This window comes from Hyperolius riggenbachi, chromosome 1 (genome assembly GCF_040937935.1).
Source record: "Hyperolius riggenbachi isolate aHypRig1 chromosome 1, aHypRig1.pri, whole genome shotgun sequence".
In the NCBI taxonomy this organism is placed as follows: Eukaryota; Metazoa; Chordata; class Amphibia; order Anura; family Hyperoliidae; genus Hyperolius; species Hyperolius riggenbachi.
The window spans coordinates 540898746-540925515 of NC_090646.1; the positions used below are offsets into that span (position 1 = coordinate 540898746).

The 26770-nt window shown below is 41.7% G+C and overlaps 1 protein-coding gene and 1 long non-coding RNA gene across 8 annotated transcripts in view; one reads left to right on the forward strand and one right to left on the reverse strand.

The window, feature by feature from the left end:
• LOC137525792 (uncharacterized) overlaps positions 1 to 403 on the forward strand; it is a 32910-nt gene extending 32507 nt beyond the window's left edge. The window contains exon 5 of the long non-coding RNA XR_011023016.1: positions 319 to 403. This is a non-coding gene — a long non-coding RNA (uncharacterized lncRNA). The remainder of the gene's footprint in view (positions 1 to 318) is intronic.
• SNCAIP (synuclein alpha interacting protein) overlaps positions 1 to 26770 on the reverse strand; it is a 309420-nt gene that overhangs the window by 65972 nt on the left and 216678 nt on the right. For all 7 annotated transcript variants that reach the window (XM_068246969.1, XM_068246983.1, XM_068246960.1 and 4 more), the window contains 2 exons: positions 25835 to 26649; positions 5592 to 5771 (listed from right to left, as the gene is read on the reverse strand). In XM_068246969.1, the coding sequence (XP_068103070.1) occupies positions 5592 to 5771; positions 25835 to 26649 (995 nt within the window). The remainder of the gene's footprint in view (positions 1 to 5591; positions 5772 to 25834; positions 26650 to 26770) is intronic.

Below are 26770 nucleotides of genomic sequence, written 5' to 3' on the forward strand. Positions count from 1 at the left end.
AGGCTGCCAGGCAACCAGTATTGTTTGAATGAAAGAATACTATACATTCCATGTGTATACAGTAGAATCCCTTTATAGTAAAGGGACCAGGAAAAGTAATTTACTACAGTATATCAGAAGTTTACGATATCCGAATTAGTCATACATTGTATATTTATACAGAAGCATTTGCTGGGACTTGAGGACTGAGTTTCCTATATCCAGAGGTCCACCATATCAGAGTTTACTATAATGAGATTCTACTGTATACTGTATTTTAATGTGAGTGAGGGAATTGCCAACTGCAGTCTTCTAAGAAGGTCATTCTGCTTTTCTCAGGAATACCAAGGAGAACAATTATGACAGAACAAACACAGGAACATCTGCTACCCAATAGATAACTGGAATTATACCTGAGATAACCAATGAAACTCTACCCTAATCACCAAATACAAAAGCCAGTCATTACTGAACTAGATTCAAATGTAAACTGTAAACATCCAGTATGGTTGAGAAACTAATGTACCGTATTTTTTGGACTAGAAGACACTCCTGACCATAAAACACACCGGGGTTTAAAGGACAAAAAACCAAGGTAAAAAAAAAATTATATATATATATATATATATATATATATATATATATATATACACTGTATATACTCTAAACCTGATGCATCCATGATGAAGGGGCATCTTGTGGATTATGCCCCCTTTGTACCTCATGCCCCTCTTGTACCTCTTGTGTCTCCCTGTGTTCTCCTCTGTCCCCCTTGTGCCCTCCTGTGCCCTCCTCTATGCCCCTGTGTCCTCCATTTGTCCCCCTGGGTCCTCCTCTAGGCACAGTACAGGGAATCTCTGACATTGCGGCAGGTTGGAGGTTTGTATTGGCAGACGTTCACAAGTCAGGAACTCCCTGCATTTGAACTATAAGATGCAGTGACTTTTTTACCCCACTTTTGGGGGAGAAAAAGCGAGTCTTATAGTCCACAAAATGCAGTATGTGTTGGCTGGCCTAATGATGATTATCCTGTTAAAAAACTGCTCTAAAAAACACATCATAAAAGTGGTTAGCCTCCATTTATTGTAAAGCTGAATGTATCCTCCACAAACCATCAGAGATCCTCCACTGTGAAAATAAAGCTCTTCTTAAAGTGGTATGAAACTTAGCATTTCTTCTTTGCTCTAAAAGATTGTTTACTGCATAAAATCTACTACCACAAAAAATTGTACCAGAACAGCATTCGAGTAGTTAAACACAGCTCTTTCCTTTTCAATGGAAAGTTCATTGCCGCATCCGAAGAGGTGTTAACATTATATTTTGTTTGCGTTCCTTTGTCTACTACAATCAGTATACATTCCTAACTGCTGCAATGAGCTTTCTCTGCTGTAGAAGCAGAGAGCTTAAAAGTGATTACTAGATATATTTTAATAGATAAATAAAGTTACGCAATAAAATGCAGTGGCAGCTTTCAGAGCAGATAAACTGTACTTTGGGACCTTGTACTTTGTAAACAAACAATACTACTTGTGCACAAAAGGAAATATGAAAACTGTATGGTTAATAAAAAGTAGGAAAACACATTTTAATTGAATGTTTAATCAGAGTTTTATCCCACTTTAAGTAACTGAGCTGATAAGACTACTTACAGTCTACATACTGTTCCAATCGGACTTCAGGGACTTTGGGATAAAGATGTAACACATAAATGCAGATAAAAGTAGTGGAATATACTAAAATTATGGACTGAATTGTAGAGTCCACCTACTACTAATAGAGTATTTTTAAGCTGGCTTTAGAGAATAATATACGAGTTTAATGTATTCTGCATCGTTTTCATAAGCACTCTAGTTTATAGGTATTTTAATGGGGACTGGCTGTTTGCCAGCATTTTAAGTGATATAGAAAATAAAATGTCAACACTTCTGCAGGAGGCGATAGCTTTTTATTGGACAGTGTTACTGAATCTGTTTTTCAAACACCGACGTGCCATAAAAAATCACCTATACTGCAAGACTATAAAAACCTATATAATATGAAAGCAATAAAAGCAAATATCCAATCCTAGTTATAGCTACTGCTAAGCCATTGAACAGCCGGAGTGGACTCTGATGCAACAGAGTGAGCAGAGCTAATACGTGTTACTGTTACCCAAACCCAAGGAAAAATAAATCAATAAAATAAACTTTGTGTGTGCTTACCTTGAAAATAAAGTTGGCCCTGTTAGTGTAATCTGTAAGAGTTCACATAACTGAATGCAGTGCTAGCTATTAGAAGTGCACATAAATATACTGACATCTTTCTGTACATTCCTCCTCTGCGTATGGAACGGTTATCATCTTGGTCACTAAACTTTTATGAAGATAAGTGGGCTCCTTACCCCACCACTGTGGTAAATGTGTTACCTCTGGTGACAGTTTGGTTTACATGTGTGAGAGGAGACATCCCTGATCTCAAAATAAACAATAGCTGGGAATGTAGCCAACTGAACACAGTGAAATCTCAGCATTCAGGAAAGAACAAATAGGTCCTCTGGCTATTTCGTTTCTGTTTACCCAACAAGCACATCCACTGTTGGGCTACACAATCTCCCCTTTAGTAAAGCCTTGTTTATATGAATTACTTTCCATTCTATCAGCAGAAATTGGTCACAGTCTTCAAAAACTTGCCAACCAGCCTTGTGACTCTAGTGACAGGGTGTCTGGAGGTCCACTTATACAAACTCCATCCACAGTAACATGATGTCAGGGTTCAACCAAATGTTTGTATTGCAGTGGAGTCTCCACCTGAGTTGAGCCAAATTCCTAATTACCAGATGCACCTCAGGCTATTAACCTCCCTGGCGGTATATTAAAAACCGCCAGGGGGCAGCGCAGCCATTTTTTGATTTTTTTTTTTTAAATCATGTAGCGAGCCTAGGGCTCCCCCCAGCCCCGCCGATCGCCTCCGGCAATAGGCGATCAGGAAATCCCGTTCAAAGAACAGGATTTCCTGGAGGGCTTTCCCCGTCGCCATGGCGACGGGGCGGGATGACGTCACCGACGTCATGGACGTCGTGACGTCTAAGGGACTCCCGATCCACCCCTTGCCGCTGCCTGGCGCTGATAGGCCAGGCAGCGCAGGGGTCTGGGGGGGGCTGTGCTGCGATGCGGAATGCGGCGAATCGGCGCGGGGCGGCGGCGATCGAAGTGCTGACGCAGCTAGCAAAGTGCTAGCTGCGTTCAGCAAAAAAAAAAATTACTCAAATCGGCCCAGCGGGGCCTGAGAAAACCTCCTGCGCGGCTTACCCCGAATGTACCGCCAGGAAGGTTAAAGCACAGTTAGGCTACACAAACATGCAATAAGCCTGTGTTCTGAACCAATGTTTCATGATCATTTCTGGTGACACTTTGGCCCTCATCCAGTTACATTTTTCTCCTGAGTTTTCTCCTAGGAGATCATTTTTATCTTCTCTAAAATATAACTTTTCAGCACTTAAATAGGAATTGTAGTAAAAATAACATACCTGTAATTAATAAAATTGCTTTATTTTTTTTTTTTTACAAAATTAATTTATAGATTATTTAGTCAGTGTTTGCCCATTGTAAAATATTTCCTTTCCCTGATTTACATTCTGAAATGTATCACTGGCGGTGACATCTTTAATTGCAGGTGATCTGTATGGAATGTTTGTTACTGAGCATTCTATGCACCGAGGGACCTGGTTGCATGGCAGTTGAAAAAAGCTGTTATTTCCCACAATGCAATGAGGTTCACAGTCAGCAAATGGTCAGTGATGTCATTACCATGGTCATGACATCATACTGTGGAAGGGGGTTTCACCGCAATATCAGTCATAAAGAGCCCCCTGATGATCTATTTAAGAAAAGGCTTCCTGTTTCTACTGAGGGCCATTTTCAGAGAGCCAAACATTATTATTATTTAGTATTTATACAGCGCAGGCATCTTCCACAGTGATATACAGAGTACACCGTCTTGTCACTTAACTGTCCCTTAGAGGGGCTCACAATCTAATCCCTACCATAGTCATATGTCTATGTATGTATTGTGTCGTGTATGTATCATGGGCTAGGGCCAATTTAGAGTGAAGCCAATGAACTTATTATTATTTAGTATTCATGTAGCGCCGACATCTTCCGCAGTGCTGTACAGAGTATATATAGTCTTGTCACTAACTGTCCCTCGGAGGAGCTCACAATCTAGTCCCTACCATAGTCACATGTCTATGTATGTATTGTGTAGTGTATGTAATGTATTCTAGGGACAATTTAGGGGCAAGCCAATTAACTTATCTGTATGTTTTTGGGATGTGGGAGGAAACCGGAGTTCCATGAGGAAACCCACACAGACACAGGGAGAACATACAAACTCCTTGCAGATGTTGACCTGGCTAGGATACGAACCGGGGACCCAGCACTGCAAGGCGAGAGAGTGCTAACCACTATGCCACCATGCTGCCAGTTGGAAAATATAAACGTATGTGTATGTTTTGGGGTTGTGGGAGGAAACTGGAGTGCCCAGAGAAAACCCACACAGACACAGGGAGAACGTACACACTCCATGGTGCTTAAACACTTTCTGATACTCTTTCAAAAGTATTTTTCACTGTTTCACTGCCCCCATTTACTAGGAAGAGCCTCATATTCACAAGATAACAAATAAATATTTTCAATACTGGTTCTTAGCAAAAAAAAAAAAAAAAAAGGTCACAAAATAAAAATGACCCATTAACCTCATCATTAGTTTTGAACAAAAAATTTGCTAGTCAGGGATGAGACTTAAAGAGAATCTGTATTGTTAAAATCGCACAAAAGTAAACATACCAGTGCGTTAGGGGACATCTCTTATTACCCTCTGTCACAATTTCGCCGCTCCTCGCCGCATAAAAAGTGGTTAAAAACAGTTTTAAAAAGTTTGTTTATAAACAAACAAAATGGCCACCAAAACAGGAAGTAGGTTGATGTACAGTATGTCCACACATAGAAAATACATCCATACACAAGCAGGCTGTATACAGCCTTCCTTTTTAATCTCAAGAGATCATTTGTGTGTTTCTTTCCCCCTGCAGCTATCTTCCACTGAAGTGTCAGGCTTTTTCTTCCTGCAGAGTGCAGACAGCTCTTCCTGTATGTAATTCCTCAGTATGTGAAAGCCCAGCCAGCTCAGAGGAGAATTTATCCAGCTTGTAAAAGATAATAGAGCAGAGAGAACCTGCCATAATCTAAATAACACACAGGCAGTGTGCAGAGAGGGGCCTGGAGGAGGGAGATGCATCACAGAACCACAACACTGAAGAACTTGGCAGCCTTCCAGACACAGGCTGACAAGTCTGACAAGAGAGAGATAAGTTGATTTATTACAGAGATGGTGATAGTAGAACGTGCTGCAGTTAGCCAGAACACATTAGAATAGCTTTTGGAACTTGTAGGATGATAAAAAACAGGAAGCAATTTTTGTTACGGAGTCTCTTTAATAATGTTTAAAAGACTCAGTCCAGGTTATCTGGATCACCTATGTTCTCCACTGTTTTGTAGTCTTAGCAAACCAACCCCTATGCCTGCAGATGTCATGGCTTGGGAAACATTCCTAATGCATCACAGTTACTGCAGTACCTTAATAGCTAATCCAGCAGGCGTCAGCATCTCCTCGTTCCTCTCGCTCAGGCAGTCCTCTCCCATGAGTGAAGTAAGGTGCTGCAGGCATTCCGCATGGCCCTGGGATGCTGCAATGTGCAATAGATTGTTTCCGTTTTCATCATGAATTTTGTCTAAATTATCTACAGCGATGTGAGGCTGGGGAGACAGAAGAGGAGAGCATGATGAGATGTCAAACGCTGACCAAATAGTGCAGATTGCAAACAGCAAGGTCTACCATGAATGACATATACTGTAGAAATATGGAGAAAAGTGCTATAAGACCAGGCATACAGATACAAGCAGAGGGGGAACACAGAATATGGGAATTGTCCTAATTCTCATAGGAGTTACATTTCTCTCTAGCTAGTCATGTTGATCAGTTAACCAACTACATTGCACAGCCTCCAAGAGCAGGTCCAGTCTAGCATATTACAACTCTGCAAATCCTTTTCCTTTATAGAATAGTTTTCTCAGCTTCTGCAGACGGTGGTATATCTACAGAGCCATGGACTTCAGTTCAAAGTTTACACTGTGCCCACCCAGCACTATATGTTTAATAATGTTCATGCCAGCCACTGTGTAACTGTACTGCATGTCCTTCCACCCCACACACGCCCCCTTCTGCCCCACCCTGCTCTCATTGGCCACAGCGCTAAGGCCGTCTGCCCTGCTCACAGTCCTTCTTGCCCTGCCCCACTGTGATTGGCAATGACCGTGATTGGAAGGCTTGTGTGAGGTCTAGAGAGATAGCGTTCACACTTCTGCCCTGTGCAGCGTAGCTTGTGCCACCAGCTAATGTACAATAATTGCTTGATACAGGACACCAAAACCAGCTGTCTTATGCTAGGTACACATCATGCAATTTTCTGTCACATTGGGTCAAACCGATGATTTCTGACATGTCCAATCTGCTCCTGATCGGTAACTGGTTTGATTTTGTACAGTAGTCATCTGAAAATCAATTCTATTATCAGGGCAGATAGCACATGCTGGAAATTATCAGTTAGACCTGTCAATCTAACAGGAAATTACATTGTGTGTACCTAGCATAAGGACAGCCACAGTGTGGAAGGGAGGTTTTAGAAGCTGAAACAAAGTGATTTGTTAATGATTATCACTAGTCAAAGCAAATACAGTACAGAGATGAATATTAACACTACAGCACCAATAGAGAGCTATTGTAGCAGCTGGAGGGAGTGCCTCATGTAGGCTCCTCAGGTCCAGGGTCTGTGGAGTGGTACATCCTCTGCATACCCTTTTGTTATGTTACTGTCTGATTACATTTCAGATTCAGGACATTAGAGGGAATCTCTCCATTGGGAAGGGATATCCAATTTCCAGTGGTAGCGTCACCATTGCTCAAGTCCCTTGGAAGACTTATTTTGTGCCAACCATAAAACGTTGTAATTGACCTCAGTTTCTGTCTCTGTGCCAACTAACACAGAGACGGGAAGTGAAGGAAAGTATCCCCAAAATGGTAATATGCAACACAAGAAAACTCAATAAAATAAAAAGAAATACATTTTAGTCAGTGAATTTCCAGTCTTGCTAGAAAATGCTTCAAAAATGTGTTAGTGCTGTACACATGTATTTACAATTTAGGCTGGGTTCACAAATACACCGGATGAAAATGTGTACAGTTCCATTTCAGTCCAGTCCTGTCCACACACAGTACAGTTCATCCGGAATGGAACTAACAGTGCAGGACAGAAGGCAGCTGATTCTTCTCTTACAATTCTATGTGCTGCAAAGAACTCCCTGTGAAATTGGATGGTAATTAAATAAAATGTATGGATACTGTTCATTGACATTGGCTGTCACTGCGTCCGTTAGCATATGGTATCCAGGACGTTTAGCTTCAAGTCCAGAAAAATGCTGGTTCCATTTTAGTTCCATGCAATGGATTACACGGAACTGTCAGCGCCACGGAATATGTTGGCGTTTTATAAATCAATAATAATAACAATTGAAATGTGTGAACAGTTCCTTTTGAAGAAATGTTTCCGTTAATGTGGCTTTGTACAGTCCAGAAAATGGTGCATTTTTAAAGTAGGTGTGAACTAGCCCTCAATGTTTTGTTTGACATATTTTTGCTGTGGAAAACAGCCAAACACACCTAAATAATAGAATATCGATGTACATTCACCCACATTTTAAGACAAAATAGTCAAATAAAAATTAACAGCACTGAAAGAAGGTCATATATTATCTAATAAATTACCGTAAGCTTACTGGCTAACAAATGTATAAATCGGAGAAGACAGTGTAACAATTACATGTGCTATAAAATAACCAGCAAAGTCATACAATACAATTCTAATGTAAAAGCCCTCAAACTGGAGTCAACCCCAAAAAATATTTTCCATATGGAATTCTTGGGTATCCCTTGAAAATTAACTCTCTGCACCAAATTACCTAGATGCCCTCATATTACTAAAGCCTACCAGCTACAATTAAATACCTGGCCCTCAATGTTAAAAATGCCATTTTCAGCTCCCAATTTCTGAAACTTCCTGTAAACAAATACTGCACTTATTTTCCATTAGAATCTGTACTCTCACTGCTTCATTACTGGCACCCCAAGTATTTGTTTCCCTGCAAAAGTAATCAGCAATACAAAATAGAAGGTCTTGTTAGTTATTTTTCACACCTGCAACAATTGAGCGGCAGCAACAAGGATTCTCTCAACGTGACATTGTTCGGATCATGATGAAGGAGTTATGGAGGGAGTGATTGTGTGCTTACATTTTGACGTGTGGCATTGATCCTAGCAATGTGTAGAGCTGAACTGGAGGAATTGCCTATATAAAGGCTCATACACACACACACACACAACTGATGTCACCTGTCGGTGATCAGGAGCTGGTACCCTTGGGCGACATCACTGGGCCAGTCTGCATACATGAGTGTAAGCGGTGTAGCTGACAATGTGTTGCTATGCGGGGGGCAATGGAGGGACGAGGAGCGGCAAATGCGTGGCGTCTTGTGGTGGGCGGGGGATCGGTGAGAACAATTGAATTGCCGGGGAGATCTGCGTCGCCGGGGTTAGGTAGATCCGTCTGCTTTTCAGATAGGCATCGCGTGCTGTACACACGCCTGATTGTTGGCTGAGACAGTTGTTATCAGTCACCTCAGCTGACTTAAATCAGGCGTGTGTACAAGGCTTAAAGGCCCATACACACGTCGGATTTTCCCGAACGACGGGTCGTTTGAACTTCCCGTCGTTTAGTCATCCGCACGCCAAATCGGGCGTGTGTACAGTCCGTCGTTCGGGTGATAAGACCGATTTTGAGCGATCCGCCCGACCAGTCTTATCACCCGAACGACGGACTGTACACACACCCGATTTGACGTGCGGACGACTGAACGACGGGACGTTCAAACGACCCGTCGTTCGGGAAAATCCGACGTGTGTATGGGCCTTTAAGCTGGTGTTTCACTTTAAGAATCAGGCAAAAGAAAAGTAATCCCAAACAGACTTGTAAAACTGGCTATGGAAACAACTCTGATGTTATCTTGTGAGTATCTTCTGTTTGGACAGTTCTGGAAACTCTCAGGTCCTTAATGCACAAAAGGGTTCAGTGCAGCACACTTTGCTGTCTGTCTATATAAACAGAAAGGATTGATAAGTGAATGTCAGATTAGCTGGTACAATATGTGACACTTACAAGGTGATAAGACAGTATCTGCCTGTGTGACAGTGTGCTGGCCTCAAGCCACACCACTTCTAACATTACTGTTCAGAAAGCTTCAAAAATAAAGCTTGCCCTGTGCTTCGTTAATGTTGAGTTAATCCACCTAAGACACTTCATTACCAGTTAATTATGCAGCAATTTTCTGCATCACCCATTTCCAGCTACTTGAGTTTCATTATCTGCTGTGTAGAAAAAGGTCAGGATCTCTGTGTTTGTATAAATGTCTGCTACCTTCTGTGTCATACTCACAGTCCAAAGGCGGCATGCTCGTATGGGTAAGGCAAACCGCGGCCTCGTTTGTTTGGCTAAGCCTAAGTGCGTAATGACTCATAGCATTTTCCTAATACGCATTTGTGTGCGTAGACGCTGCGTATGGAGGTTCGCGTCAAACCATGAAAGCCTAGGTATTTTCACTATTAAGAGATTTCTCTAATTTATAATGCATTTTTGCCTTAATGTTTCACTCATTCTTCCATTCTTATTTCCTTAATAACTGAACATTTGTTAGGAAGATAGAATGTTTTAGATGATTTACTGGCAAAATCCCCACTGCATTCAGATTTCTAATATTGTTTGTGTTTGTACCAATATTCTCCTGTATATATAGATACATATAGACTGTATATTCTTCTAAGATATACATGCTCATAAGCAGCTATGCTATATGTTAATAAGGTGTGCATTCTCCTAACAAGCTCTACATTCTCCTAATAAACTGTACATTCTTCTAATAAGCTGTACATTCTCCTAATAAACTGTACATAATCTATGCATTATCTTAAAGCGGAATATAACCCTGCATTTCAGCTTTGCTCTAAAACATTATTTACAGCATATTATATGCAACCAGCATTTTTTTTACTAGACTAGCATTGGAAGGGTTACACACAGAGCTTTAAAGTTCCGTGGAGAGAAATGCTGCAGCAGCCGAAGTTTATATAGTTACATTTAAGTAAACACAATGTAACAAGTGTGGAATGTGACACACACTCTGACTGTGCAGGAGCTCCCGGACACAGAGAGAGAGAGAGAGAGTGAGTCACATTCCTCACTTGTTACATTGTGCTTACTTAAATGTATCTATCTAAACTTCGGATGCGGCAGCATTTTTCTCCACAGAACTTTAAAGCTCTGTGTGTAACCCTTCCAATGCTGGCCTAGTAAAAAAAAATGCTGGTTGCATATAATATGCTGTAAATAATGTTTTAGAGCAAAGTTGATATGCAGGGTTATATTCCGCTTTAAAAAACTGTGCATTCTCATATTAAGCTATACAGTCTCCCAATAAACTGTATATTCTCCCAATAAGCTGTACATTCTCCTAATATGCTGTTCATTATCCTAGTAAACTGTATATTCTCCCAATAAGCTGTACATTCTCCTAATAAACTGTGCATTTTCCCAATAAGCTGTACATTCTCCTAATAAATTGTGCATTTTCACAATAAGCTGTACATTCTCCTAATAAGCTTTATGTTCTCCATATAAACTGTGCATTCTCCTATTAAGCTGTACATTCTCCCAACAAACTGTACATTCTCCTAATAATCAGAGCATTCACTTGATTGATTTAAATGGCACTTGCTGTGACTCAAGCTGAGCAACATTTTTCATTACTAGTGACTGGTAATCTAGCCTGGTAAAATGTCTGGATCTGCGGGTACTTTGTAGCCAGACCCTAATTTGGCACATATAATATCAGAGCACCACAGACACGCCATTATTTTTCATGTGTCCTGATTATAAGTCAATATACTGACATTGAATTCTAAGCAATTCCATCCATGAAAGTGTAAAGTAGAATTTAGACAACAAAGGACTTGATACCTTTAGGTCTGAAACACTCCGAATATTGAGACTACGTACTAGCAAATATGTTCTGTATTGGAACCCCCCTTTAAAGTACCTTAAAATATAACATCTACTACCATATAGACAGACAGGACCCCTTGGACTAGTACAACAGGTCCTATCTGGCTATACAGTAGGAGATGCCAGGAGACTTCAGTAGTGGACTCCCAGACTGGGCACATAGGGTTTAACTGGCCAGCTACCCACACCTTGGGTATAGAATTTACTTTGTGGCTGCTATTGCTCACACTGAGCCCCTAAGTTTGTACTATTTGTCCAAAATGTGCATCTATCATTTATGTTTCACTGCTTTGGCTCTGTTATGTAATACTATAAAGGACTTTTCCATAACATGTAAGTCTCTAAGCTTAATATTTAAGTCTCTAAGAGTTTCAGTGTTTCAAAATTTCCAAGACATTTTATAAACCAGTTTAATTTAATTAAATCTTATATAGCTGATAACTGGGATAGAAGAGTTGGGTACATCTTGTTTTAAATATATGTTTTATGGGTTTTCATATGATACTCAAGTATGTCGGGCTTGTTCTAAAAGTTTTTTAAGAAATAAGTTAAATTTAAAAAAAATTCAAAACATTTGATTTACTCAAATGGTGACATTTGAAATATATCTGAAAAAAATAAATCCCCAAATAAGTTTATACATAGTTAGCTACACAGAATGTTCCTAAAAAAATAAAGACAGCACATTCACTATAAAGAGACCACAAATGTACAATAACATTCTGTAGTCTTCACCACACTAAAGTCACTTTGTTACAAAAAGGATGTAAAAGGTTTAGTATTATTGTTTTATGTCCAACTATGTTCAAATTCCATCCTCGACTGACAAAACCAAATGTCAATAACTAAACTGCCGACGTACCGAGTAGCGTGCAGAGAAGGATGCGGAACAGCCATCTCTCGGGCACAGAACTGTGGGAAAAACTGCAGTGAAAATCCAAAGAGATTTATCAAAGGGGAGATCTCATAAACATGAAAGTCTAGATTAGTGAAATACCATCGTCATATAGCACAGGAGGAATTATCGCTTCATGCTGTGAATTCATAGGACTGATTTCATTCAGAGTAATGTCTAAAATAAATCATAGTTCCTGACAGTCTATGATTAACAAAATGGCCATGATTAGTCATTGCATCCACTTCTCCGATGACACGGTGAGAATGTGCCTGAATACCACACATTGTTCCTGAATGTCCAGGTTCAACTAACAAATGGGTTCAAACATAGAGAGGAGATCTCTTAGATGAATTCTCAGGAAAGAAGACTTCATGCTGTCCACATCTACCACATACAGTGGCTTCTCAGTTTACCCCAGGGTTGTCTTCTACAAACATACAAGTAATTTGTTACATCATTTAAAGAACACATTCCATCTGAAGTCAGTGGACACAGCTATAATTGTGTCCCTTGTGCATGATTTCCACCCTATTTACACTTGGAAGGGAAAGGATTAGATCAGTGGCGTAGCAATAGGGGTTGCAGAGATAGCGACTGAATCGGGGCCCTTGGGCCAGAGGGGCCTCATGGGGCTCTTCGTCAACCAAAGTATTGGCTGTTTATTGGTCCTGTGGTTGTAATAATCACTTCTATAAATGCTCTGAATAGTAGTGATCATTAACAAACTGTTCACAATCCCCTTCTTGCACCTCGAATATTGTGGATGACGATGGCAAGTTTTGCTGTGCCACATCAATTGTTACGTATAGAGTGCTGGGGGGGGGGGGGGGGGGGCAATGTAAAACTCGCACCTGAGCCCATAGTTCCATAGCTACGCCACTGGATGAGATCTGCTTCTACTAACAGAGTTGGGTCTGGTAACAGAGGCCACACTATAGAAATTAGTGTGTATGGAGAAGCTCTTTACTGTGTTGCCAACTTTGATCCAAGCACCCAATACAATTCACTTTTTCTCATAAGTTTTCTCCTAGGAGACCATTTTTCAGCTCCTGTTTAAAATAAAGTTTCAGCACTCTGCAATCGGAAAAAATACTGAAATTTAAGTGAAAAAAGTATTATTATTAGTATGATTATTTTCTTGCTTGCTTAGGATTAGGCCTTAGGATTCATGGACAGTTGTAATGGCTGCCACCCATAGTGACTGGATGTGATCACTAGGGTGACAGATCATGTACCCAACACTGTATAGATGCGTTGCTATGATGTTTCCTAGCAATTTATCTATACAGCACAAACTGTGCACCTGCATGCAATCCCTACAGACGCACAGCAGCCTGATGATAATGCTACATGCCCAACTGGTAATGAAATATGGCATATATGATATCGTTTTAACCGGAGCAAGACAAAAAATGTATTTTGAGTTGTAGGGTGAAACATGAAAAAACATGTAGTTTTTGGGTTTAAGCTTAATTTTCCATGATAAAATACCTGAAAAACAATACTTACCCAAAGAAAGCCTAGATTGTCCTGAAGAAAACAATATATGCATCACTGTGATGGCATAGGTAATAAAAAGTTATTGCTGTATGAATAGCGACACAGCTGACGAGCCAAAATCGTCAAGAATCTTAAAGTGGTCTGAAATTCAGCATTTCTTCTTTGCTCTAAAAGATTCCTTACAGCTTACAACCTACTATCCCAAAAAAAATTGTAGCTGAACAGCATTTAAACAGTTAAACACACCACTTTGCTCTACACTGGAAAGCTTCTTTAGCTTAAATGGCTCTGTACCAACGCAGTACAAATCTACGCCCAGCAGGTGGTGCTGCAGCTCTGACTGGACTGCTGCGGTTCTGAGTGATGTAAGTTGAACGTCCCAATGAATCGCGCGTCCCCGCTGTTGTGCTGCAGCTCTGACTGGACTGCTGCGGTTCTGAGTGATGTAAGTTGAACGTCCCAATGAATCGCGCGTCCCCGCTGTTACTGCCGCTCTGCACCCGCCACAATTCACTCTCTTTAAGACGGCAGAGGTCTGTAAGCAGGTCAGGAGCCACTGTCATTGGCTCCTGACTGCCTGATCACAGAGAGCCAATCACATTGGCTCCCATTGATAGACAGTGTCTAGAACCAATGAAAGCGTCTCCTGACAGTCTGTCAGCACTCACTCATTGAGACGGCAGAGAGAGGAGCCTGGGAGGATGGGGCAGCTTCGTGACCGGCAAGAGCTCTCTCTTCAAGCATGCACACAATTCAGAACAGCTCACTAGAAGATTTTAATATATAATAAAAAGCAGCTTGAATAAAATGCAATGGCAGTTTTCAGAGCAGATAAACTGTACTTTAGGAACTTGTAATTTGAAAATGGACAATATTACTTGTGCACAAAAGCAAATATGGTAACGATATGGGTAATAAAAAGTAGGAAAACACATTTTTATTAAATGTTATGTCAGAGTTTCAGACGACTTTAACCACTTAAGCTTCCTGGACGTAGCAGCTACGTCCAGTAGGCCATGTGCGCTCCCGCATGTTCCCGCGTGCACGCGCGCGTGCTCCCGGCCGCGGATCGTTAGCCCAGGAATGAATCAATCAGGTCATGGTGCCCGATGATTGATTCCTCTCCCCTGCAGAAAAAGCAACGGCTTCTCTTGGAAGCCTCGCTTCTTTCTGTCTCTTGCGTCCCCTACATCCCTCTAAGCGTACATGTTACGCTTAGAGTGACGTCATGTAAACAAACTCATGGCTGCCATCTTGTGGCCAAAAAGTAAAACTACATCTAAATGTAAAAGAAAATAAAAATCAACACATATTTACCTAAAAAAAATATTATTTACATCCCACCCTCCCAAAAATACCCAAATAAAATGTTTAATAAAAAAAATCCACAAAAAACCATTACATTAAAAAAAAAAAAAACACGTAAATATTTACCTAAGGGTCTAAACTTTTTAAATATCAATTTAAAGATAAAATATTTCTATTTTTTTTAATTATAAGCTTGTAAATAGTGATGGATGCAAAACGGAAAAAATGTACCTTTATTTCCAAATGTATTATTAATTTTATTTATTTATTGTATTTATAAAGCGCCAACATATTACGCAGCGCTGGACATTAGTTTAGGTTACACACAATATTTAGGGGTGACATACAGCAAAATGACAATACATGAATACAAGAAAGACCACAGTATGCGTACAAGGTAATGCTTAGTCACTGGAGGGGAGCACGGAGATTAGGCAAGTTAGGTTCACTCAGATGCATAGCATGGGTTCACAGTAATGGAGGTGCATGATCAGGTAGGACACAAAAGGAGGAGGACCCTGCCCAAAGGCTTACAATCTAGAGGGAGAGGTAAGAACACGAAAGGTAGGGGACCAGAGTTCAGCTGTGGGTTTAGAGCACTTGTGAGGGGTAGTAGGCCAGAGTGAAAAGGTGAGTTTTGAGGGCTTTCTTGAAGATGTTGAATGAGGGGGCTACCCTAATGGGTGGAGGTAGGGAGTTCCATAGTGTTGGAGCAGCTCTTGGGAAGTCCTGGAGGCGTGCATGGGACTGGGTGATGCGGGGGGCGGTTAGGCGAAGTTCATTGGAAAACAAAATATTGTCGCCATACATTGTGATAGGGACGTAATTTAAACTGGGGCAAATGGGCAAATACAATACGTGAGTTTTAATTATGGAGGCATGTATTATTTTAAAACTATAATGGCTGAAAACTGAGAAATAATGATTTTTTTCCGTTTGTTTCTTATTCTTCCTGTTAAAATGCATTTACAGTAAAGTGGCTCTTAGCAAAATGTACCACCCAAAGAAAGCCTAATTGGTGGCGGAAAAGTTATAGGCTAATAAATGGGAGGTGAACATTGCTCGGATGCATAAAGTGAAAATGACTGAAGGCTGAAGTGGTTAAAGGAAAAACAAAGTAAAAAATACACTGATGAGATAAACAATTCTATTTATCTTTTTTTCTCCTAAAAATGTCCTTTTTTTTAGATATCCCACAGTTTTATTTTAATTTTAAATACATTTTTTAAGTTTTTCCAGTTTCATTGTCTCTGCTCACTACCACTTTCATTGAAGTATTCCAGAGATAAAGTCTATAAACTATTGACCCGTTTTCTCTCTTTCCAGTTCTCAGAAGCCTTTTTCTGCCACAAAAGTGTTTTATGGCTGTAATTCATAGAGGGTTACATTATAGTCCAACCGAGACAGAAACTGTCACTTGCATACCTGATTTGTACTTACCTCAGGAGGGGGAAGCCTCTGGATCCTAATGAGGTTTCTCCCTGTCCTCTTCACCCTCCGGGATCCAGCGCTGGCAGCCCCTGAAAAATCAGCTGACTAGCTTTCCGGCTGTGGCGCATTACTGGCTGAATATATACCTTCCATGTGCCTGCGCAGGCACATTAGCGGCTTTCCGATGGGCTACAGCAGAAATAGCCGAGTCCGATCTGGTCCGACTCACGCCTGCGCAGTACAATAGGCCCAATCTGGCTGGGCTATTTCCGTTGGAACCCATCAGAGAGCTGCTACTGCGCCTGTGAAGGAGCACGTAAGGTAAATATTTATGTTGCTGCTGTTTTGGGGCTGCCAGCGCTGGACCCCGGAGTGGAGGTACAAGAGGAGGGCAGAAGCCTCAATAGGATCCAGAGACTGTCCCCATCCGAGGTAAGTACCCCCGAGGGCTGTTTTTTTTTTTTTTAATACAGATTCTCTTTAAGGATTGACTTCTTGCCTTCATCTGCTGTTCTCTGTAGTATCATTGCATAGTTTGCTGTCCATGATAATGTCTGGAAATGTATATTTTTGCAAGACGTGAAAACCTACTTTTGCGGCAAAACTGGTTCTGCGCAAGCACAATAAGTAAGCTAACTTCTTTTAAAGGGATCAAACTGGAACCCAGTCAACCTATGCCCTCCGACACTCACTTCTTTGTTTCCCATCTTCAGATCAGCTTCTCACTGATTTTGGCGGCTTTGTTTGGGGAATAGAACTGATGATGTGGCGATGTGTTTCCTGGACTGTTCTTACTTATAGGAGAGCTGAGCTGTGACAACAAACCACAGACATACCAACCCAGCCGTCGGGGTCTGCATACGGGACCAGCGCAATAACATTTCCAGCACAGATTGGCATTTCTCACTATGCCCCGGAGAACAGATCTGTTCTAATCAAACAGCAATGAACATAAAGAACTCCATCAATTGTAAAATGACTTGGGGTAGACAGGATCATGGCTCGTTTATAAAATATATAATGCTCTGTGTCTCACTTACAGCCATTGCTCTTTTATTGCACTGAAAAGATCAACAAACTGGTTGAAAGTTATAAATGGCATTTTATCCACATAAAGTAGTATAACATGCTTAGGGGGCATCTAGGGAACACATTCCCCCCAGGGTCCAACTGGCTGTATTAAGGAAAATATTTAATGGTTGAAATAGCATCATTTTAGTACCGAGTCTGCATACTATAGTTACACAATCTAAATTATTACACCATCAGGACTAGAAGGCTAATGTTGATGATTTATGTCATGCGTGTCTCATCCAGTCTAACCTTCTTTCTTAAAAGTGTAATTCTGGCCAAAACCTATTTTAGACTTGGATGGCGTGTAGAATGGTCAGAACCTCAGAAAAAAGTTCAGATTTTCTTTTTGCTATCCATGCCTCTATTCTCAGTGAATCGGTCACTAGAGCAGGATATTGGTTAAAGTTCTGTGCAAGGCCGGATTTATACATTTTGTGCCCCTAGGCCAAGTAAGTTGTTGCTCCCCTATTATCTGCAGCAGTGCCCCTCCCATTCCGTGTGCAGCCCCCTCTTCCATGTGTATCATCCATGTACTTTAGTCCCATATTTTCAAGAACAGCTCCCTTGGGCATCAGTTTCCCAGGAATAAATTCAGAAGTATTTCAGGCAATATTTTCTGCTCATATTAAGCCAAATGCTTCAGAACTCATTGGACGACACTACACAGTGCAGATGGACAATGACCCAAAGCATACTGCGAAAGCAACCAAAGAGTTTTTGAAGGGAAAGAAGTGGAATGTTATGCAAAGGCCAAGTCAGTCACCTGACCTGAATCCGATTGAGCACGCATTTCACTTGCTGCAGACAAAACTGAATGGAAAATGCCCCAAGAACAAGCAGGAACTTAAAGGGCAGTGAGTCAAATTATTTAAAATAAATACATGACGTAGCTGCAAATGAATATTACATACCTACCTCACCATCAGTTCTTCTCAGAAGCTCACCATTTTCTTCTTACAGCGATCCCTTCCAGTTCTGACAATATTTTGTCAGAACTAAAATATACCAGTTTCTGTCAGTTATATATCAGCAGCTGTCAGTTACAACTGAATGTGCAAGGTAATTTTCTATGGATCAAGTGGGTGATGTTACAGTTTAACAGTGTGCTGACCAGGAAGCTGTTACGGGGTAATGGCCATTTTTAAAATGGAGGACAGAGAATTTCATTGATCACAGTGGACAAATGGGACGCAGGAGATGAGAAAGAGATTGAGGAGTAGACTAACAGGAGGTAAGTATGACCTGTGTATGGTTATTTTGACTTTTTTATTTTCAGTTCAGGTTACCTTTAAAGGGACTCCGAGCAGTGCAGAAACTATGGAAAGATGAATATCATTTTAAAGCTCTCTTTCTCCTCTTTCCAATGAAATATAAACCACCGCCCTACGCCTTTTAGTTTTCGCTATTTTGGCAATCGAATTTGCCGTGGCCACGACTTCGCAAAAATAGAGAAAACTAAAAGGCATAGGGCGACGATTTAGGTGTGTTCAGAAAGAGGAGAAAGAGAGCTTTAAAATGATATCCATCTTTCCATAGTTACATTGTATTACACAGGGCGACTTTTTCTGCTGAATGGAGCAGCTGACTTTGAGAAAAAGTCGCCCTGTGTAATACGATCGAAGTCACGGCCGTGGCAATTTCGATCGCGAAAATAGCGAAAACTAAAAGGCGTATGGCGGTGGTTTATATATCATTGGAAAGAGGAGAAAGAGAGCTTTAAAATGATATGCATCTTTCCATAGTTTCTGCACTGCTCGGAGTCCCTTTAAAGAGACTCTGTAACATCAAAAACGTCCCCTGGGGGGTACTCACCTCGGGTGGGGGAAGCCTCAGGATCTGTCACGCGTACCCTCGTATGCGTCATCACGTAGAGGACGTGAGGTCAGAGAAAGGGCGGAAGTACCACAAGGGTACTACCGCTGAACCGCCCGCTGCCCGGCCTCAACGCGTCCTACTCGGACTCCTCCTCCTAACTCACACCACTGCCAGCCAGCCACTGCAGCAGCCACCACCGGTACTATTTAACTTTACGCAAACTTTTTTTATGGGGAAGCGGGCAGAGGGGGGAGCGCTAGCGGAGGGGGTGGGGGGAATTTCCGACCCCCCCCCACGATCGGGGCATGCTCCCCCCTTATGCCTGCGACCCCATAGGGGGGCCGTATTCGGCCGGGCATTGAGCAGTTCGGGCGAACCCGAACAGTTTGGCCGAGCACCATCAGGTGTTCGGCCGAACTCGAACATCACCCGAATAGGGTGATGTTCTGCAGAACCCGAACAGTGGCGAACACTGTTCGCCCAACACTATTCCTACACCATTCATCTGATTAGGATGTAAATGCCCTCAAATTAAAGCCGACAGTCTGCAGTTAAAGCACATCGTGTACGTTTCATTTCAAATCCATTGTAGTTGTGTATAGCGTCAAACATTTTAGAATTGTGTCGATGTCCCAATATTTTTTTCCCCTTGTTTTCCTGGAACTGAGCTTTAAATCATTTGGTTACAATTAGAAGGCCTTGTTCACAGCTGACAATTTTATGGCTAATGTTCTCCAACAGATCTTCAGAACTTTGTACTGCACATAACAAACATGCAGAGTCTTAGTTACTCCACAGTAAATACCTCGCTGGTACTGTAAATGTCAGCTTTTACTGGAGATACACTAATCATTTACATGTACGGTATTCCAGTAAAATTATTATACAAGGAATGTGTTCCTGTAGGAAGTACATATATAATGAGATACGAAAGCTGTGGACGCTTGTATATAAAAGTACGTAATGATAAATTAGGCTAAACACATATCATGCTACTTTCTTTCTGATGAACGGGTTTACTCCGTATGCTTGAAAGACAAGTTCCATGTTAATGGTGATAAATTGAGACCAAATCTGTATTGCAGAGTAGACTATACAACTGTTCCCAGGTCCTTGTGGAGCTGGCACAGCTAAAACTAATACAACTTGCGTCTCCCTAGAAAATGACTAAGAAAACAATTATCACTCATATGAACAATCTAATTACACATGTGACTTTTAATTATCCTGTTCTTTATCTGGTAGGGTAACTCAGGCATGACAAACTGATGTTCTCTGAGCTGCATGCAAGCCTGGCACTTCTCATGCAGGGAGTTCATGAATGTAAAGGCTCCATTGGACTGAGCATGGATTAAATCCCAATACAAGGACTTTTGTTCTGAATACATTGCAGAAAATGTCTGGTACAGCAGTTTACTGGTGCTTTTCTGGTCACTTCCTCCCCCCTCTCCATCACTGGAAGCCCAGCACCTTGCAGCAGTATGAATATCAAGGCTGTCCCTACTACAGCCTATGCAATGGCTGTACAGAGGTAGGGCTTCAAGCGGAATTGTCAGCCGCAATATGGCTGTACAAAGATCCCTGGCAACTTTACCTATTTTTGGATTTGTTTTAATGTTCAGAGTGTGGGAAATAAAAAAAAAGGTGTGGGGTCCCCACTGCTAAGCCTCTTTAACCCCTTGCTCCCATGCAGGCTGGGATATCCAGAATGCGGAACCCCCGGCAGAGTGGGGCTTTGCACCCTGAGCTATACCAGTGCGCATGATCCATGGTATGGTGGGGCTCGGGGGGGGGGGGGGGGGGAGCTCTCCCATGTCCAATCCATGGACAAGGGTCTCTTCCCCACCTCCGCTGCACCAAGAAGAGGTGGGGGTTGATGACGCCCTGGGGGGGGGGGGGGGAGTTCATGGTGGCATCTGGGTGGCATATGCTTTTCCTCTCAGCTATACCAAGCGCTTCCTATGTGGACGCTTTATCTGGGTGGACTATGTGCCAGCATGGGTGAGGGTGATAGGTGTGGGCAGGTGGCGAAGACAGCAGGAAATGGCGGTAAAGTGTCCGCATAGGATGGGCTCTCAGCTATACTTAGTATAGCTGTGGAGCAAAAGCATCTTTAAATTTCCCTCCAAGGCTTCCCATTGGTTCCATAACCCACCAATGGTGATCCTCCTGATCCCCATTGGTCTGTTAAGGAACCAATGGGGAGCCTTGGAGGGAAATTTAAAGATGCTTTTGCTCAGTACGGATGGGAACAGCGGTGTGTGGCAGCGGTGCGTGGAGATCTTCAATCAACTTAAAGAAGGTAACAAGATTAGAGGATATTGGCGTGGGACATTTCCGAGGGTATTGGCATTTTAGATATAGGTAAGTATTTCTGGTTAATAAAGAATATTAAAGGACTTTTTTTGTTGCTGAGTTTTTATTTTATTTAACCCTTTGTGGGAATGGGAAAGGGGTACTTTGTACCCCTATACTCATTTCTACTGGCAGGGGGCGAGCATATGGGGGTCTCCTTCTTAAATTGGACTCCCAGACAGTCGATGACTCCAGGGTGTCATCGACCCCCACCTCCTCCTGGGGGCAATGGTGGCAGGGAAGAGCAACTTTTTCCATGGATTGGACAAGGGCTTCGCACCCTGAGCTATACCAGCCCCCATGGTATGTTGGGGCTCCGGGGGAGAGGGGCGGTCAAGACTTTCCCTCTCCCCCGGAGCCCCAACATACCATGGGGGCTGGTATAGCTCAGGGTGTGAACTCGGCGGGGGCTCTGCATTCTGGCTATCCCAGCCTGCATGGGGTTAAAGAGGCTCCCCACATAATTTTGTAAAATTTATTTATAGGTAAAGTTGCCAGGGATCTTTATACAGCCATATTGTGACTGTATAACGATCCCGGGCCAAAGCGTTGCGACCTACGGAGGGGTTTCCAGACGGACCCCCTGGAAACCCTGGCATGAAATTAAATGCTCTTTCTTTTGAGATTATATATATATACACATTTAGGGCCGGTTCACATTACAAACGCGGACGGCCACGCATGCGGAACGCAACGCGTACGAACGCACGCCATCCGCGTTTGTATGCGTTGCGTGGCTGATCCCATCACTGAAAAGTGAATGGGACAGCCACGCGTTTTTGCTAAATCTGCGTGCAGCATGCGTTCCCGGACCGCACAGGTCCGGAACGCATGCAGTGTGAACATCAGACAGTGCACTCTATGCACTGTCTGATGTCGTGCGTGTTGGCCTTCTGCATGCGTTTCCAAAATGCGGCTGGAAACGCGTGCAGTCTGAACGGGCCCTTACACTACCGTTAGGTTTGCTACTTTATCTGTCATTTACCGCATTTAAATGTATTATTTTTTCCTAGGACACTTTAATATCAATTTTCTCAAAAACGATAAGGTTTTTTTACCCTCTTGTAGCCACTGTCCCCCTCCACCTACCCTGAAAATGTGGTGTTTCTAGCACATAAGGGGGCTTTGCTATTAACAGCGGCCGTTCGCCCGCCATTAAAGTCTATGGGAAAAATGTGAACGCAATTTGAAAAAATAAAAATTGTGTTGAACGTGAATTTCGAATACCGCTGGTTCGCAGGGAAGTATTCGCCAGTCAGAACATTTCGTCCCATCGCTAGTGTCATTTCTAAATTTTGTTGGGCAAAAAAGGGGGTTGTATTCCAAGGTATTTTATATTGCAGAACAGCCTCTTTTATAACGTTCATCTCCCTCTAATTGTCTCACACAACAGCAGAAAATAAAAGTGCCTCATATACATTATTACTGTGCCTGTTTTTTGACATCTCTTGTGCTGCAAAGCCATAAGTCAAGCACTTATCTGCACAACACACAAATCCACCGCAAATTACATACGCTGCTCCAGATATGTGAGGTAAATGCACTTGACTGAGCGAGCATAAACATTAAAGAGAATCTGTATTGTTAAAATCGCACAAAAGTAAACATACCAGTGCGTTAGGGGACATCTCCTATTACCCTCTGTCACAATTTCGCCGCTCCCCGCCGCATTAAAAGTGGTTAAAAACTGTTTTAAAAAGTTTGTTTATAAACAAACAAAATGGCCACCAAAACAGGAAGTAGGTTGATGTACAGTATGTCCACACAGAAAATACATCCATACACAAGCAGGCTGTATACAGCCTTGCTTTTGAATCTCAAGAGATCATTTGTGTGTTTCTTTTCCCCTGCAGCTATCTTCCACTGAAGTGTCAGACTGTTTCTTCCTGCAGAGTGCAGACAGCTCTGCCTGTATGTAATTTCTCAGTATGTGAAAGCCCAGCCAGCTCAGAGGAGGATTTATCCAGCTTGTAAAATATAAGAGAGAAGAGAGAAGCTTCCCTAATCTAAATAATACACAGGCAGTGTGCAGAGAGGGGCCTGGAGCGGGGAGATGCATCACAGAACCACAACACTGAAGAACTTGGCAGCCTTCCAGACACAGGCTGACAAGTCTGACAAGAGAGAGATAAGTTGATTTATTACAGAGATGGTGATAGTAGAACGTGCTGCAGTAAGCCAGAACACATTAGAATAGCTTTTGGAACTCGTAGGATGATAAAAAACAGGATGCAATTTTTGTTACGGAGTCTCTTTAAGCATGTGATTCAATACAAGAGTCCTGATAAATGTCTTCCTATGTGAGGTGCTACTTCTTCTTGCAGAACTGTGTGAGAGGGCAGCAGGGTTAGAGAGATATGAAGTGTACAGCAGTGCAATTGAGGTGGGAGGGTGCAAGGGGACTAACCTCCCCCTTAGTACATAAGATCAAGTCAGATTAATATCAAGACGAACAAATGGTGATTAATTTGTTGCAATCACCTCCCGTTGTCCAAAAAATCATCATCACTCCAGGGATTGACATTTGCTACCCAATTTATATATTATGGTTCCAAAAGATGGCTCTTCTGAGTTGCTGAAGTCTTTCAGCATGCTGGATGGTTTTCACAAACATAATTTTAAGCTTTTGCTTGTTGTACATGTCAATGATCACTTATTAAGGGTTGTAGCACTGCACCTCCCTCCACTTATGCTATACAGCATTGCCTAGAGTTCTCTGTTAAATTAGAACTTGATATATATGTTGCTCAGTTACCATGGAAAAAGTAGACGGTCTTAATGGATAAATGTAAAGATTATGTGACAAGCAGAGTAACCCATAGCAACAAAGGCCCTTATTCCATTTACCTTTTCTCCTAAATTGTCTCCTATGTGATTTTTTTCACACCTTATCAATGAAATGCCTTTTAAGCTACCAGTGAGCAAGAGAATTCTCAGAATAATTTTGGCAGTACTTTTTCATCTACTTTTTGGTACTTTTTCCAATTGCAGAGTGCTGAAAAGTAAGTTTTAAGAGATGATGTAAAATTATCTATTGTACTTCTTATTTATGACCTTTGCACTATTTTATTATCTTAAGTATATGGCCTGCTTTACACATTATTTTAATATTAATTAATACACTGCTTAGCATACAGCAGATCTAAAGGCAGCGGATTTATCCGGCAGAACTAACCTAATTTTGCAATGGATGATCTAATCTTGCGCCTATTAGATGGCATTGTTAGTGCCTTTGTTACTGTGGCAACACGCACTTGTGGAATCTAATCGCCGGAGCTGTTGCTAATGAAATACTTTGCATGGGCCGTGGGACATTTTAGCCTTTCTATTCCTGCTCCCGTCTTTGAATGGTGGTTACAAAGAGCTGGCATAGAGCACTTGTGAATACTAATGAAAAGACAACAGGCAGCCCGGTGTTCCCACGCTGGGCCAATGACAAGAAGCTGAGAGGGACCAGGCTGAGCTGCGGCCGGGATGAAAACAAGTTGGAGAGGCTGACACACTGTAGCACTTACTGGAAAGAAATAAATGCCACCTAAGTGCTGCAGAATACATTATCCTTGACACTGACCGGCTTTGGTAAATAAGCTGGAACATATGCACCAAATTGTGGAACAACAGGCTACTGAACAGAGCTTAGTCGCTGTGTATACAGACTTTCATATGGATTAGCAAACATCTGGGTAAGAAAACTAGGGCAAAGAAAACTATGGAAAGCAGTCATACTATTCTTGTTCGGTCTAACATACATATACACATACACAAACAGCCCATAAAAGCCAGCATACATGCTGTATATACATATGCACATACATAAACAGCACATAAAGGCCAACACATATGCTGTATATACATATACACATACATAAACAGCACATATAGGGCAATATATATATATATATATATATATATATATATATATATATATATATATATATATATATATACACACACACACACATATACAGCCCATATAGGCCAATATATATATATATACATACACAGCACATATAGGGGAATCTATATACATACAAATACGTAAACAGCACATATAGGGATACATATATATATATATATATATATATATACTGTGCATACACATACATTAACAGCACATATAGGGCAGCAAATGGCAAGTGATTGGTTGTTGTGGACAGTAGCAACATAAACTGTGCTCATTATTATGTGTAACCCATCACGGTACATCCACATCCACTACTGACAGGGATACACATGTTAACAGGAAAGGAATCAATATTTTGCTTACTTACCAGAAGAGATATCTGCCCCTCTTTAACAATATTTAAAATGCTTTTGATTTTCTTCATATCTTCCCCTTCAGCATAGTTCCAGTTCACGTTGCCGTTGATGCCATCGAGTTGTGCGTCTGGAGGCGGCAGGTGAAATGCCCGGAGCTGGCAGTTAGGCATGCTCTTTTCAAGCTTCTGTGCATGGGAATCAGACAGAGCCCTATTGAGGAATCCCTTGTTATAGCAATCAGATTCATGGACTGAGCCACACTGAATGCTAGACTGAGAATGCTCTAATCCCCCAGATGAATGCCTGCTCGGATCCAGGACAGCAGGCTGAGCTACGTTTTTAACAGGAGACAATACACAGTACGGAGTGGCATTGGAGGCCAAGTTCTCCAGGTTCCCCACGGGGCCAGTTTTTCCTTTAGAGAGCGGGTGCATGCTGGAAGTCCTTTTCTCTGAGGCTACCTTGGTAAATAGAGTCAAAGGCTGGCTAGATTTGATGTAAGGCACATCCAAAATCTCATCCATGTCGAGGTCATAGTGCTCAAGTTCACCAAGCAGAACACTTGGTTCAATGTTCTTACATTTAAATCCTTCTCCTGGATCTCCGTCTTTCTCAGAAGTCTTCCCAGGCTCTCCATTATTTTCATTTTCATCTTTGCCCTCTTTCTGATCATCACTTTCATTGAGTTTTGGACTCTCTGGTTGATGCTTCAAGGGGGAGACCCGCTTAACAGGACGGAATTTACTGTAAATGTCTGCAATACCTGTTGGCTTTTGTGTGTTTCCAATAAGGCTGGACACTCCGCAGTTCCAGTTTGCACTGGGAACTAAAAAGACAGCAGAATAAAAACCAGTTAGCAAGTGGAATTAAAAAGACAAAATCCTCTTAGAAAACTGTGCCATGCCAAAGATACTCGAATACATTTGATGGACAATCCATCTAGTTTG